Source organism: Strigops habroptila, chromosome Z (assembly GCF_004027225.2).
Source record: "Strigops habroptila isolate Jane chromosome Z, bStrHab1.2.pri, whole genome shotgun sequence".
NCBI classification, from domain to species: Eukaryota; Metazoa; Chordata; class Aves; order Psittaciformes; family Psittacidae; genus Strigops; species Strigops habroptila.
This window is the reverse complement of record NC_044302.2, coordinates 54835307-54851512: the sequence shown is the minus strand read 5'-3', so window position 1 is coordinate 54851512 and position 16206 is coordinate 54835307. Positions and strand designations below refer to the sequence as shown.

At 40.3% G+C, this 16206-nt stretch overlaps 1 protein-coding gene across 2 annotated transcripts in view; it reads right to left on the bottom strand.

Moving 5' to 3' along the window:
- Positions 1-15717, bottom strand: part of SPTLC1 (serine palmitoyltransferase long chain base subunit 1) — a 34829-nt gene extending 19112 nt beyond the window's left edge. For both annotated transcript variants that reach the window (XR_003989120.1, XM_030470014.1), the window contains exons 1-5: positions 15475-15717; positions 13014-13121; positions 6273-6367; positions 2319-2412; positions 1777-1849 (exon numbers count right to left, since the gene is read on the bottom strand). Coding sequence is in view for 1 of the 2 variants with exons in the window: in XM_030470014.1 (XP_030325874.1) it covers positions 1777-1849; positions 2319-2412; positions 6273-6367; positions 13014-13121; positions 15475-15537 (433 nt within the window). In the remaining variant the exon portion in view is untranslated. The remainder of the gene's footprint in view (positions 1-1776; positions 1850-2318; positions 2413-6272; positions 6368-13013; positions 13122-15474) is intronic.
- Positions 15718-16206: the final 489 nt, after the last annotated feature.

Below are 16206 nucleotides of genomic sequence, written 5' to 3'. Positions count from 1 at the left end.
GGATACAGCACAAAGCAAAAATGTCTTGGTAAGGACTTACTAAAGCTACAAAATCTCTTCAAACAGGCAGAGATATGAAGAATCAAGTCTCCATACAAAATAAATTATAACATGGTATCTATGTTTCCAAAGAAAGACATCTCTAATGTTAATATATCAGCCCCTAAAAGGGGATAACTGAGTGACAACAATTGACAATCCTCAATTAAATCCTCTATAGTTAAGTAAGAGGAAACTACATAGCTCTGGACACAACATAACTCATTTACTAAAGTCACAGCACGTGAAAAATTGTGTGAAAAGTCTGAGGCATACAACATTACTGAGGTAAGAAGTGTTTATCATCAGAGATTCATAATGCTGCAATACTCAAATGTTTAAAGTCAAGGGAGAACAGGAGGACAGTTTGGGAATCAAGAAGAACAGCAGGAGCTTGTCAATTTTAAACCAGTTCTCCTCTGGGAGAATTGCTTTCTTCACTAGTGATGTCATGCAGCAATACCTTATTATACGACCTGCTTTGTGAAATGGAGCTTTTACCCCAAAAATTCAGAAGCCAATGAATGCAATGCAAAAGCTATACAGTTTGGATCTTAGGATTAGACCTCCAAAGGCGGCAGAAAACAACACAAAGAATCTCTCACTTAACAGAAGAAAATTCAACCAGTCTGTTTTGAGTAATTATTAGAAAGAAGCAAAGTTTCACAAAACTTAAAATCAGCCTGGACTCAAAACACAGGAGGCATTAGTCCACAGGTTTCTTTGAGCTTTTCAGTGTGAAACTGATTAGTTCCTAAAAGTTGCCTAGTAATAAAGGACAACCAGCACCTACTTTAGAAATGAGTTACAGTTTTATGCTAATGAACAATTTACAAGATTGGTATCAAAGATTCAACTTTGCTCTGATATATAAACTTCTAACAAATCAAAACAGGTAGAATTCCTGGTTGATCACTTAAAAGACTAGCTTGACTAACTGAGAAAAGTTCAAGTTAGTCTTGATTTCAAGTCAAGGCTAAAGGAAGCTACGTCTGTGAAATCATTTAAGCACAAACATGTTGTGAATTCCACCACCTCAGGGAAGCACAGAAAGTTCACAAGATGATGAGTTGATGGTTTTAGCCTACAACTGTGCAGCTATTCATGTACTATTCTTTGGTTTCCATACAGGATTTCAAAATACCAAATGCCTGTAAAGAACTATTTCTAGAATCTGATATTTAACAAATATTCTAGAATCTGATATTTAATAAAATGTGCAAATTTCTTAAAAGAATGAAAAAACCCTTAGAAACACTTGCTTGTGTCATAAAATCTCTTAATTACAACTAAAAAGTTATCAGCAAAGGAAAACTTCATTCTGACCACAGCACTGGATAAACTTAACTAATAATCTTTATCATAGAAATCAGACTGCCCTCTTGTGGTCTACTTAGAAAATTATTAATTTACACTTAAATTCACCATGCATGATTAAATTCTAACATGTTTATTTTCCCTTTCTACTTTGGTGACCAGAACTAAAACAGATAATATTTAACTTCATAACTCTCCTCCAAGACCAGCATTAGACAGAGTAAGAAAACTCATAAAATGAATAAAAAACAAAGCTACTAATAACAAACACTACCACTCCTTAACAATTACAGTAAAAAGTGCACTAGAGGGTAACTGTTCTTCACAGCAATAGAAATTATTTGCTGCTTATATACAGGACTATTTTGGCTGACTTACCAAACTAGTTTGAACACTGTCAGATTAGAGACAGTTACTCACCAAAAGTACCATAGAATCCTCTAGGTCCACAAGTGCCAACACCGTATTTCTTCAGAGATGCCTGGGCTGCAGTCTTTCCAGAAAAAAATTACATGAAATATTTATTCCTACACTAAATCTCCAACTCTTCTGTACACTTCACATTGACAATTTTATACCAATGTATATTGGCCAGTTCTTCCATCATGTAATATGACCTGCTTTACATAAAGAATAACAATTAACTGAATTCTATGAATTAATTTCACATCAAAACTACTTTAGACAAGTGTTTAAGCATGATCCATTGCATTCGAATGATTAAGGACATCAGATGCTAATCTTACTTGATAATTGGCTAGTGTGAAGAAAGTATGGATTAAATTTTAATAAAAAGACAAACTTGATGAGCACAAAATTACAAGGTTTACGATCCTCCCTGCTGCTTTACAAGAATACTTCCTCAACAAAGTTGGTGCTTTCTGAAGCCATTCTTAATTTCAAGATAACATACAAAGTGTAAAAGGAATAATCGTACAAATACAATAACTGGAAGAACTCACCTTAACCTTTTCATTATCCAAAAGTCCAAGAAAGTTAAATGATGCAAAGTTTATACATTCCTTGCCATTAACAGTGATTATATGGGTAGGCGGACTGAAAAAAAATTACAGACCTTTTGTTATGAACAGCTGCCATTTTCATAAACAGTCAAACAGTACACTAGTTTCATTTTTCAACAGTAAACAGGACACAGCTTTGTCAAGATTCCCTCTTCCCACTTCCTCCTTTGCAGCTGCCAATCAGTATCTAAGTTCAGTGTCAAGTCACAAATATACTATTATACTCAGCAAAAAATTTATTCCTGTATTTAAATAAACCGTAAATACCTTCCTGAGATGCTTAGTTTTGCTATTCTTTGTTGAAAGGATGATTACTGAAGAGATATAGAGAGATATATAAAGAGATATTAAGAGATATATAGGCTTCTCCTTTCGAAGCAAAGTGGTATCTATGAAAAAAGGAAAACTACAAATAAAAAAGGAAATCTAGTTCCTACTTAATTCCATGATAAAAATTAATTTAAAACCAATGTTTTTGTCATAAATGAAACCCACAATACCAATTTTATACTGAACAGGCTCCTGAAATATAGATACTAGCTGTTAGCAGACACAAGTATCATCAAGTTTCATACTGTCATCTCAAGTTTCCAATTCTGTTTAATCCATAACAGTTTGAGTAACTCAAGTAATCAGGAAACACAGAAAGTGTGAAAACACACAATATTAACAAATGAACAAGTGCATGACATATATGAAGCAAAGGGCAGAGAAATTTTCTACCCCACAAGATTATGATTTAGATAAGCAGTTATTGAAAAATTTAAGATAAAAACAGCTATTATGGCAAGCATCACATCTATCTTAAAAGCAATCCTGGTTTTGCCAGTTATACACTTCAATACTACCAAATCAAAAGTTTTAATAATTACTCAATGTCAAGAAGTCTCAAAGCTAAGCCAAATCTAAAACTTTACGTCTGCCCATTTCTGCATGTGTTGTCAAGTATTATAGTTGAAGTCCTATATTATTCCCCAAATATAAAAAGTTCAACAAGCTTTTCCCATGTGGAAACTAGCACTGAGCAATCTTCACAATCAAAATTAAGCAGGGCTGCTCAAATGTCAAATCTGTGCACAGCTGCTCCAAACCTAGCTGCTGTCAGTATTTCAACAGGTACATTTGGTGTGCAAAGCAAATAAAGTCCAAGCTATACACTACAAATTAACAAAAACACTGAACTGCCTGAACTTCACCTAAAAAACCCTCAATGGTTTTAGATCTGTTCACTTCAAAAATAAAGCACAACTACTTTATCCAATCAATAGCAAAGCCTACAGAACAGCTTTGGAAAGCCTTCTACTAAAGGAGCGCGTGTGCTGTGCATGTTCAACACTGCCATTCCACGACATTAAACTGACACAAGTTGAACCTGACTCCACAAAGCAGCAATCCTGCATTACTGTAGTGCATCTCCTGCACAGTAATAGCATTATACATATGCTACTGTCTTGGGAAATTGACTGCCATTAAAAATACACCTGGATCTGTTCCTCTGCCTTGCTCATCAACAAGCTGTACCAAATCTTGGAAGTCCTGTTAAGTGAAACAACTACTTAGGCTTGCAGATATTCACAACAGCAGACCTATAACTATGGATTTTGGCACAAATCATAAAATCATAGAATGCTTAGGGCTACAAGGGACCTTAAGATGATCTAGTTCCAACCCCCCTGACATGGGCAGGGATGCCTCACACTAAACCATATCACCCAAGACTCTGTCCAACCCGGCCTTGAACATTGCCAGAGATGGAGCATTCACAACTTCCTTGAGCAACCCATTCCAGTGCCTCACCACCCTCACAGTAAAGAACTTCTTCCTTATATATAACCTAAACTTCCCCTGTTTATGTTTGAAGCCATTATGCCTTGTCCTATCACTCCAGTCCCTGATGAAGAGTCCCTCTCCAGCACCCCTGTAGGTCCCCTTCAGATACTGGAAGGCTGCTCTGAGGTTTCCACGCAGCCTTCTCTTCTCTAGGCTGAACACCCCCAACTTTCTCAGCCTGTCTTCATACAGGAGGTGCTCCAGCCCACTCATCATCCACGTGGCGCTCCTCTGGACTTGCCCCAGCAGCTCCATGTCCTTCTTATGTTGAGGACACCAGAACTGCAAGCAGTGCTCCAAGTGGGGTCTCAGCAGAGCAGAGCAGAGAGGCAGGATCACCTCCTTCAACTTGCTGGTCACACTCCTTTTGATGCAGCCCAGGACATGGTTGGCTTTCTGGCCTGTGAGCGCACACTGAAGCCAGCTCATGTTTAGTTTCTCATTGATCAACACCCCCAAGCCCTTCTCCTCAGGCTGCTCTGAATCCCTTCTCCACCCAACCTGTAGCTGTGCCAGGGATCGCCTCATCAAGGTGTAGGACCTTGCACTTTCTGAGGCAATGGGACAGAGCTGAGTCTCTTATCCCTAAAAACGAGAGGAAGGTGCCCTCTCACAATAGTGCTGTCAGTCGTAGGGAAGCTCACATCTCCCTTAAGAAGGGGAGAAATTATGGCTTTGTTTTCAAGGCAACATCTAGGTTTATGCTTCCAGGGCTGAATCTCCATCTTTGGGTGGTCACACAGTCACTAAGTTGGATGCTAGCTGTACGTACACCTGTAAGGGATGATGTAAGGTAGTTACTACTTATGAGCAGTGGCATACCCCAAAAATGGAGTAAGACCTCCTTAAGTGGAAGACACTGCCCAAAACAAGACAAACCTGCTCTCAAGTCGCAGGTACCCCAAAACAGCATCAGCCCTCCTCACAAGAAACAGAATACCCTGAAACGGAACAAATCCCTCTGGAAAGCACTGAGACTCTCTGAAAACAAAATAAATGCTGCTGGTGAGCACCTTGCAAAAAAAACCCCAAGAGGTGGAAGGTGCCCCTGCCCATGACAGGAGGGTTGGAACTAGATCATCTTTAATGTCCCTTCCAAGCCAAACCATGCTATGACTCTATGACTGTAATTTGTTCAGGGCTTTTTTAAACACCCAACACTTTCTTTAAGTCCACAGTAGCGCTTGTTTCAAAATTCTGAACACTAAAGGATTGTTCACATCACAGTTGATTAAAATAGGCATCTCTTTTCAGAGGCAGACTTTTCCATGGTGACAGAACCATCAAAATGGAGCTCCCCATGACAGCAAATAATTGTGCTCTGTCATTGAATTATTTTAAATTATTAGTGTCACTAGAAGGATATTAAGAATGCTTATATCGTAAAAATTACTGACAAAAATCTGAAGCTTGTGAAAGAAATTTTAAAGCAACTCTGAAATGTGGTGACTCTTGCCTAAGTCATTACACATTTTAAAAGCCTTGTAACACACAAGGAATGCTGAGCCATAATTTCCTCACAAAGCAACTTCATCATCTCCACTTCTGATAGTCCAAAGATGAACAACTTTTCATGAACTGTGAAGTGGCTAGCTGCAAAATCAGTTTCTTCTGAAGCAATTTGTGATGAGCGTTTTTCCTCCCCAACCCCTACACAGAAGGTGGCAACCACTTTTGGATGTCTAAGTCTACACAGTCAGAAAAAATGAAATAAATCACTAACAAGCAATACAGACCCACAATGAAGACAAAGATAAAGTGTTCCTCTACCCACCCTCAATACAAAAAAAAAAAAAACCAACCAAACAAACAAACAAAAAAACCAAACCAAACACAAACCCTAACATTTAAAGTAAGAAATATTTTCTTAATGAGATAGTCTTGACAATGTTGCAAAATCAAGCATCTCTTCAGTGGCAAATTCGGTTCTGCTATCTAAAAATGCAACTCATTTATGAAAGGATTTAAAAATACAGAAATGCTTAGTAAGAAATACACTTAAATATATGGAGGTTAAGTATTTAAGTTGAAATAAAAACCAGAATTTATTTTGGTTACATTTACCCTGAGACAATGTTGTAGTTGAGAGCTGGGTGATCTTTTGGCACGGGAGGTACAAGAGGCTCTGGCTGCCATTCTTCTATCAACTCTTCTTTTTCCTGCACAGGAGAAAAGGAATACTTCTCAGAAAGATTTCCATTAGAAAAGACATCATGTGCTAATAAACAGTTGGTAATAGTTGTATCAGAAATTATGTATCCTAATATGTGTCACCTTTCTGAGATACTTAGAATTAATACTATCTCAATATGTTCAGCTAAGGGGCTCCAAATTCTTTACTGGGACGGAGATACAAAGAAAGACAGCCCAGCTGTGCCTATGCACTAAAGATCTCATCATATGATAATTAAGAGAAGCAATATTAACTTGGTATCCCTGCCAAATTTTAATCAATACTGTTTCATTCAATCTATTATTACAAATCTCCTCTAGAGTTTATGTAACTGAATACAAATTACATAATAAGTGAATATAAATGGCTTCACTTTACATTCTCAAGCCTTCAACAGTGCTGTTTAAGCAACCGTGGCACTAAAATACTTCGCAAATTAACACATACATGAGCAAGACAAAGTGCAGAAAAACTGCCAAATGCTCAAGAAATGGCCACAAGAGCTTCTAAACCACACGTCCCCCTCCTAACCATGGAGGAATACTGAATGCACATTTATTTTCAAAGTGCTTTAAACTATTTAGAAAACCTCAGTTAGATGAATTTTCCAAAGGACATGCAGTGGACCAGCATAACAGGTGTGTTAGATTAGTTCCACGTAAATTAGCAACGACTCAGGCAAATCACCAAAATCATCCTTCATACCACGAAAGCAGAACTTTCCTGAAGCATTATTTACTAGCACAGCAAAACACACCTTGTAACATATTTGTAGACACACTAACTTTGAATGACATAACTACAATGGGGTTATATTTCTCTATTATTTAAAAAAGCAGTATAATATTTACGGCTACATATTTCAATACTAAAGTATAAATTCTGAAATAAATTTTTGAAAACACCACCGCAGTATCTTTTTCCTTTTTTTTTTAAATACACTTTTCAAAGCCTCTGAAGAACAAAACCAAATTAAGATACAAACAAAATCAAAAAGAAACTACATACAACTCAGTCTCCTTCATTTTCATCAGTTTCCTTCTACTAAACTAATGAATAACTTCATTCCTAGGTAATTCCAGAATACTAATTAATATCCCAGGAGCTCCACAAGGGTCTGTTTCAAAACACAAATGGAAATTTCAATAGCTGTCTATTTCAGAAAAGATCCTTCTTATGTGAGCATAGCCACTTGCATTTCTAATACTTTGCAGATGTACTTTAAATACCTTTTTATTTAACTTTCCTATGTTGGATTTCTTACTGAAATTTAACCCATGGGGCATATGTTTTAAAGGAAATAAAATGCCATTAATATGTGCAACAGAATTGAATATACTCAATATTTTGAAGTGGCTACATTTATGTTAGAAAAAGTACTTAGTTTCTTTAATCACCATAGGAGAGACCCCAGCTGGAGCCTTGCACACAGTTACATATGCACTGAAATGCTGTACCACAAATTAAGGAAAGAATTAAAGTAGGGAGTTTTATTAATTCACCCTGTACTAGTGCTATTCAAAGCATGTCAGGCAGCAGAATTTAATGCTTCAATTAAAAAAATCCAAATCGGTAACTCAGCATCAGAGAACAAAACAGTAATAAATTAAGCTGTGTATAAATACTATCAACTATTACTAATTATTGCATTCTATTTTCAGACCTAGTGGTTGACATGACCCAGCAAATATCTCAAGAACCCTATGGGAGAAGGCTATCAGATGACACGACCTATAAAGGTTAACATGCAAACACAGTACCAAAATGGTGCAAAGGCATTACCCAAGTTCAGGTTAACCTCAGAGCACTGCAAGCCAGCAACTGCTACAGTATAGTGCTCTCAGCCACAAATACACTCCTGTTCCTTTTTTAGGTATTGGTAGTTACAAAAGCAGACAATAGCCTTGTTCAGAAAAATGATCCAGATGAAAACTAACTCAGCAAAAGCAGACTGGATATATAGCTTAACTAGGTCCTCAGCAAAGTAGTTCCAACCTAGATGCTACCAAGAAACCATATCCTGAGTTACAGTTGCTCAGCAGCAGCTTAGACCTCTTCACAAGGGTTCAAAGAGACTTCTGAAAAAACAGAAAGCAGGATGTATGCTCACGCAGCCTTCACTCTGCTCCTGTAACAGCTGCTGTCAAAAGGCCCTAAAGCCCTGATGTATGGTGTAGCTTGCATCAGCAGTTTTGTGTTCATTTTAGAGCACAGAGTCTTGGGTTTTGTTTGGGTTTTGTTGGTTTGGGGAGTCTTGGGGTTTTTTGTTTGTTTTGGGGATTTTTTGGGGGGATATTGAGGTTTTTTTGTTGGTTGGTTGTTGCTGGGGTTGTAGTAAGGAAGCAGAATAAATCAGGTAAGAAGTGGTGCAGCCTGTCAGTTCTGGAAAGACAAATAAGAAAGGCATTAAATGACATCAAATGCGTAAAGGGAAAGGACTTAGGAAGCATAGTGTTTCTCCTATTTAAGACTTCAAGGCAAAGAATATTTGAACAAATTTTATACAACATGGTTCAAAGGCAGAGCATGTAACATACCATACCTACTCTTCAAAGAGGGCAGAATTGAAGCTCTGCAAGCACGTACTTAGCTTTTTCATTTAAGTCTAATTTTTTGAACTAAGGGTAAAAAGAAATATCACTAAGCAGCTTAGGAACTGATACACAAATTCAATTAAAATCGTTTTGTGTGGAATCTAGCAGAAAGAAAAACAGTATTTATAGGACACTGTAACTAAAATAAATTAGCATAGTACAATTCCAGTCAAAATCTGTGAACATGAAGATAATGAGCAATTCCTAATTAGTACTTCTCTTCCCCACTCATATTAAGTTGTAAGAAGTTTCCAATTTTCCCTTTGAAATGTTTGCAGCACACAAACTTGCATAGGTGACAAACCACAGATGAGATGTGGCAGTATCCTGGTTTTTCTTTCTTAACACAAAATAAAACACACAGGAGAAGAACTAATCAGTGTTTCAAACAATGCTGTACCACTAATTCTAGATCATGTTCACTCTCCACATCCATTACTTCGCATTCTGCTTTATGACACATGTAGGAATATAAATAACAAACAATTGCATCTTCATGCCTTGGCTGTTTCCACAAGTACTTAGCACAGTAGTCTACCAAGAGCTTCCGTGGCAGAAGTTCTTTTATTATGGTGGGGGACTGGAGATATTGGTGATTAAAATGAGTACCAACCTCAACCTAAAACAGCCATCCACACTGCAGATAGGACAGTCCACACCCCTTCTATTCACCAAATATCTCAGTAGACTGGCCTGTCCTGCAGACTTTTCAGGGTAAATGTGACCATCTCCCTTTGACCAAAGGGCCAGAGCAGAAGCAGGCTTTTGTACAGTAACTCCACATTCATAACAGCACTTTTATCTTTTACCTCCTAAATAGGCACCAAATTGTATTAATAGACAATACTCTGGAAAATAAAAGATATAAAATGTTTATATGTACATTTTATGATTGTAATATACACACTTAATACATTTGTGCACATATATAAATATTTAAAATGTATTTAGCTAAATACACACACACATATTTAAATAAAATGGGTTTGGGTGGTTGTATTTCATTTTTTGTGGTTTGTACTTTTTAAAACACCAGCAATTATATTCATGAAAACAGTTCTTAGCTAGCACGAAGTGTTTTCGAACTGTGTCATGCATGCATCTGTTTCATGATCCAGAAGTTAGCATTTTTTTTATCTGCTGCTCCTCAAATAACAGGTCTTTAACTTCATGGTATTTAGAGAAACATGTATCAGCATGGCATAAATAGGCACAAACTGTGGCCATGAGTTTTCAAACTATGCTAATACTTAAGAGAATCTGTACCTACGTAGAGAGTCTTTGCTCAAAACGACTGAAAACCTTTGCAAGAACAGACTACATCTGCTCTTCCCTGTAGAACAACATTGGATCAATCTGAATGCTGTTCCTGCAAGAGAGAGCAATTGTGGCCTACAGTATATCTCAGCCACGAATCAAACGTTTGTCTCTGACAGGAACTTTCCAGCCTCCTGTCTAATATCACTCTAATAAAACAGTTCCCATGCTACTCTGCAATGAAAATTCTAAAACCGAAGAAAACAACTATTCCTCCCACCTACAAATGCTAAGACATGGCTCCTAGTAGGACTTCAGCTATTTTGAGAGAAAAGCTCAGTTAACATTTATATACACAGAGTGAAAGGTGCATACATTGGGAGGGCACTCTCCTTTCACACAAATGGTTGTTGGCTCAAGAGTGAGCTTGTAGCTACATGATGCCATGCAATCGCCCACAGCCTGCTCCAGTCCTCAGTGGCACTTTGTTACTTGTCTATAGATTTCATTGTGGGCAAAAAGCCCACAAGAACTTCTACATCTAGCACCCTGTCCGGCCACAGACTTACCTGTACCTCCCAAAATCCCAACCGTCAGGAACTTACAGACACGTTAACTTTTTAGTTAATGATTTGGCATATTTCATTATTTTGGAATAGTACCAATAGGAATACCTACAAACACTCTTATTAAGGGATGACACAGTCAGTTAAAAGCTGATTCCTGCACTAGATTTTATAGTTCTCTTGCTACATGTTTGACTAAACCCAGAAGCCACCTTTGAGGCAGATGTCTTCACTGTTTTAGAAGTATGACTCCTAAGTGCATTAGGTTGCACAATGTATCATCTACCTCTGCTTCCCTGGGACAGGCTAGTCATGATATATCACATTAAAATGGCTGTGCAACAGTGGTATTCTGCAGTATTTATTATGCTGATATCTAAGTATCATTACACAAGTGGCTAACATAAAGATCACCTGAGCTCCACCTCCTGAGCTGGCCTATCTCCAGAGCCTGTTCCAGAGCAACCTAGTATTCCTTTCTGTCGTGGTGAGGAATGAACACCACAGCATGAATAAAACTAGAACCAACCAGAAGGCAAATCAGCAGCCTCCTCGCTGAACAGCTGGCATGTTACTACATGCAGCTCAACACACACGCAGAAGCCTGGCTGTGTGGGATCCATACTGTATGAAACAGACTGTACTGGGTCTGGCTGGGATGGTGGTATTTTTTTTTTCTTACCAGCTCATATAGCACTGTGTTTTAGGTCTGTGACCAAAACAATGCTGATAACACGCTAATGTTGTAGCTCTCGCTGAACAGTGTTTGCACAGTGTTAAGGTCTTCTGTGTCTCACTCTGCCTCCATAGTGAATAGATTGGGGGGTGCACAAGAGGTTGGGAGGGGGCACAACCAGGCAGATGACCCAAACTAACCAAATAGATATACCATACCATAAAATGTCACACTCAACAATAAAACGGAAAACAGGCGGTTTATGGAAGTTAGCCATCTTTTGCTCGGGAACTGACTGAGTATTGGTCCACCCATGGGAAGTGGTGAGCAATTGCTTTAGCATCACTTGTCTTATTTCTCTCTTCCATTTCTCCTTTGCCTATTAAACAATCTTATCTTCACTCACAACTTTGTCTGCTTTTACTCTTCCTTTCCTCTTCCCTTGTCCCACTCAGTGTGGAAGAGAAAGTGTGCAAGCAGCTGCATGGCGCTTAGCTGCCTACTTGGGATTAACCCACAACACAGACCAGTATCAAATATTTGTAGATTTTTAGCAAAGATTAAGGTGAGTTGTTAGTTTTTGTTGGGTTTTTTTGTTGTTTGTTTGTTTGTTTTTCTCCCCACACAGCTATTTCCCTACACAAAATAAATAAGCTCCCTTCCCAGCAATCACCTACACCGTGGAGTAAGAGATGGGATCGCTCCAAACCTCTGATGTGTCCGTCTGCTTATGTCCACCAACTGTAGAAGTCTTATTCACACCTTCACTTTGCTGTTGTATTTATGGTTACTTTCTATAAACTATCTGTAGACAAGACAGTCTTTTCCAAATAGAGCTCCTCCTACGGAAAAGACTGCTTCCATGTTCATCTTTGACTGAGAAAAATAAGCATGTCCCTGTTCACCTCACTATTTTCACATTTAGAGACTGCATTCTTTAAATCGAACCAATGGCATCCTCTGACATTATACAGCATGTGCAATTATAGACAATGTCTCAGACAAACTAGTCCAAGGAGACCTCCAAGCCAAACTCTACTCATTCCTGATAGTCTCTAGCCAGAAGTCAGGAAGAAATTCCAGTCAAAAGCATCGCAAAAGAAGAAAATTGTTAATAAATCAAAAAGTTTTCTGGAACCCATTTAACACTGTAAATTCTCAGTTTTATTACTCACAGAGACCACATGTATGGACTGATCATTTTCCTGCTCTCTACACTCTTATAGCTCATTTTATTTGGTGGGGGATTTTTTAGTATACCTGTCACTTTTAAAACAAAGCCATTCATTGAGAAGAACTAACGTCAGTTTTTCACAGCTTAGCAGTTACGTTCACATCAGCTCTTTTATATTTTCTCAGACCCTCAAACACAGTCCTACTTTAAAAGCATGAACTGAAGTGTTTAAGCAATAAGTAGTTTCTTAGTCCAACCCTTTGAAATCTGAAGAAAAAACAGCACAATTTGTGACGCAGCAGTGGTTCAACAGGCAAATGTATTCGTAGCTATAAAATGTTTACCTAAGTTTTTTTTCATCATACCTTAGGTGTTAAATCAGAGCGCTCTTGAAGCTTGTACGTCTTGGAGAAAAGAAGTCTGATTATCCATAGAATCAGAATTCCTTCTAAAATGAGATGGTAAGCAGGAGCCTGAAAATAAAAGCAGAAAAACAAGTCTACACAGAATTCTATTTGAATCAGTGTGACACTATGCAACAGTTTTGTCTCTACTAGTAGACTCAGAAAAAAACCCAAAGCTGATCAACTGATACGTATTTCTAAACCAGCAAAAATTATATGAAAATTTACTGCCTTGCAATTACTACCTGTAGCTGTTAACTTGAGTTTCAATGGATTTATTCTGTTGTTAATAAACAAGGCACACTAAATTGATAAGTGGCTTCAGTTCCACACATGCACATAATTGAATACTGAGAACAAAAGCAGTATGGGTTGCACAAGTATCTGTGAAAACAGAAAGCTTTCGTAAGAAGCAGAAGTCTCCTGAAGAGCTTGAAGGTGTGTGTCATCTATACACACCCACTTCAAGCCTACATTCTTACAACTTATAGTCCACCAACTGCAACAGATATTATTATTTTCAAAGAAATTTAATCCTGTCTTCATAGCCCATTTTGGTCTATGGGCTGTCCATGGCCTGTTTCACAGGCAATTCGAGCAAGTATAAGCCAACTTAGTCATCAGAAGCCGTTTTGCTCCTGTGTCATTTACCCTCTGCATGGACACAAGACTGAGGAATATATACAGCAAATCAGAACAAAGAGCTGATCCAAGTTAAAGTCAGCCTCTTTAGATGCTTGGAGGGAGGAAAGTCAGTTTCCTCTGGCAGCACAGCTAGTTTGAAGTAGATGTGGAATTATGGTATCAGCATTTGATGCCTAATTTTAATAATGGGTTAAGTTATTCCATTTCAGAAAAGCTCCTGTCTACACTGTGGATATCTACTACTTTTAAAAAACTCAAAAATGCACACACACTAGTGCACTTCCTCTTCAACTCAGTGGAAGAGCTCCCACTCACCGGCATTCTCAGGTAGGATCTGACCTGCCAACAAAGGAAGTGGAATGAACCACACATCCAAAAACTAAGGGAAATTGAACATAAGTTTTTAAAACCAGTAAGGAGTTCTATGACATATCAAACTAAAAAAAAAAAATAAAAAAATTAATTATCATTTGCAGAGTACTTTTCAGCTCACCAAACATATTAACAATAGATATATATATAACCATAGAATCATAGAATGGTTTGGGTTGGAAAGGACCTTAAGATCATCTAGTTCCAACCCCCTGACATGGGCAGGGACGCCTCACACTACACCATGTCGCCCAAGGCTCTGTCCAACCTGGCATATACCATGACATCTAAAGAACACACAGTGTAGTAGCAGTAGAAGTCCACACAAACTACTTGCCCCTGCTTTTCAGTGTCTACAGTTTTCCTGAATTCAGCATTTTAGACTGTGCTAAGCACTTCTACGTTTGTACTGAAAACCGTAGCATAAATTCTTTAAAATGTACCAATCTTTGCGAAAGCAAGGGAGGGAAGCAGACTGTTTATATAATAACACAGCCTATCACCAGGACATCATTTTTAATGTCATGAAACAAAGCCTGGATACAAACTTTTTTTTTCCTTCACTGTGAGGGTGCTGAGGCGCTGGCACAGGGTGCTCAGAGAAGCTGTGGCTGCCCCATCCCTGGCAGTGTTCAAGGCCAGGTTGGACGGGGCTTGGAGCAACCTGGTCTAGTGGAAGATGTCCCTGCCCAAGGCAGGGGGTTGGAACTATAAGACCTTTAAGTTCCCAACCTTTCCAACCCAAGCCACTCTATGATTCTATGAAACATGCCACGCTGATCCCCTCCAGAAGAGAACCTAAGCACAAACATTTAAAAGTAGTTTATTCCTTTTCTAAATAACACTTATAAGCCACAAACCCTGACCTTATATTCACACTGTGAATCTTATTAAGGTTTAATGCTGTGGTATACACCTTAAATGCAGCTTTACGAACAAGAAAAATGTAAGTGCGTGCATCTATTTTTTCAACGTACAAGCACGGTGCACACACATACACTCACTACTCTGCCCGTGCAGCCTTACAGACGCGGCAGTGATCCTCAGCCAGCTCTCGGTTCAGTGCAGTGAGACACGGCACCACCCGGAGAGCCTCCACCCGGGTGGAGCCGGTATACAGAGCCAGTCCCACAGGTTACCGGCCCCGCGGCAGGCCCGGCTCTAACTTCCTGCTCCCCGCACCCGAAACCAGCGGCCAGGGGCCAAGGGGCCCTCACACGCATCACCCAAGCTGCGGCAGCCACTGGGCGCCTGGGGGCCCCGTCCGCCGGGATGCGGCGGCACCCCTTCACGCCATCCCATCTCGGCGGCAAGCGCGTGCCAGCCGCCCGGGCCGGGGCGCCCCTGCCCCAGCCGCCCGCGCCGCCGGTCGGACAGGACCTCGGTCCCGCGCCCCAGGCCGCACCTCGTAGAAGGCCTGCACCATCTCCACCAACACCCACTGCTGCCCCATGCCCGCCGCCGCCATCGCCGCGCTTCCCACTTCCGCCTCTTCAGCCCACCGGGCGCCGCCGCAGCCGTACGCCGGCGTCAGGGGCGGAGGGGCGGGGCCATGGCCGGGGGAGAGCGCCCCCTGCGGCGCGGCGGGACCGGGGGTGGCGGCGCGGGAGCACGCGGCGGCGGGGCCCGGAGCTGGGCGGCCCGGGAAGGGGCCGGGGCCGGGGCCGGGGGCGGGGTTGGGCCGTACAGTTCCGTGGCCCCGGCGGCGGCCCGCGGTGATGGGGGTGGCCTAGCGCCACCGAGGGGGATCATTAAGCCCAACCTTTACCCAGGAGTGCCAAGTTCACCACTAAACCGTGTCGCTAAGGGGCTCGCCTACAGCGGGTTTGAACACTTTCAGGGATGGAGCTTCCACCACTTTCCTGGGCAGCCTGTTCCAATCAACTTCCTCTAGGGCAGCTTGAGGCTGTTACCTCTTGTCCTAATTGCTTGTTACCTGGGAGACCAACTCGCACCTCACTACAGCCTCCTTTCAGGTAGTTGCACCCCCATCCAGTTTGTTGAACATGCTGGTGTAATCTTGGCGTCACTTTCTGCACACTCACAGGCTCCTTGGGCCCCATGCTGTTCCAGGCTGGAACCGCCAAGGGCAGAGCCTGTGCTTTGGTACCTCTGCTGCCTCTCTGCCTGTAACCAG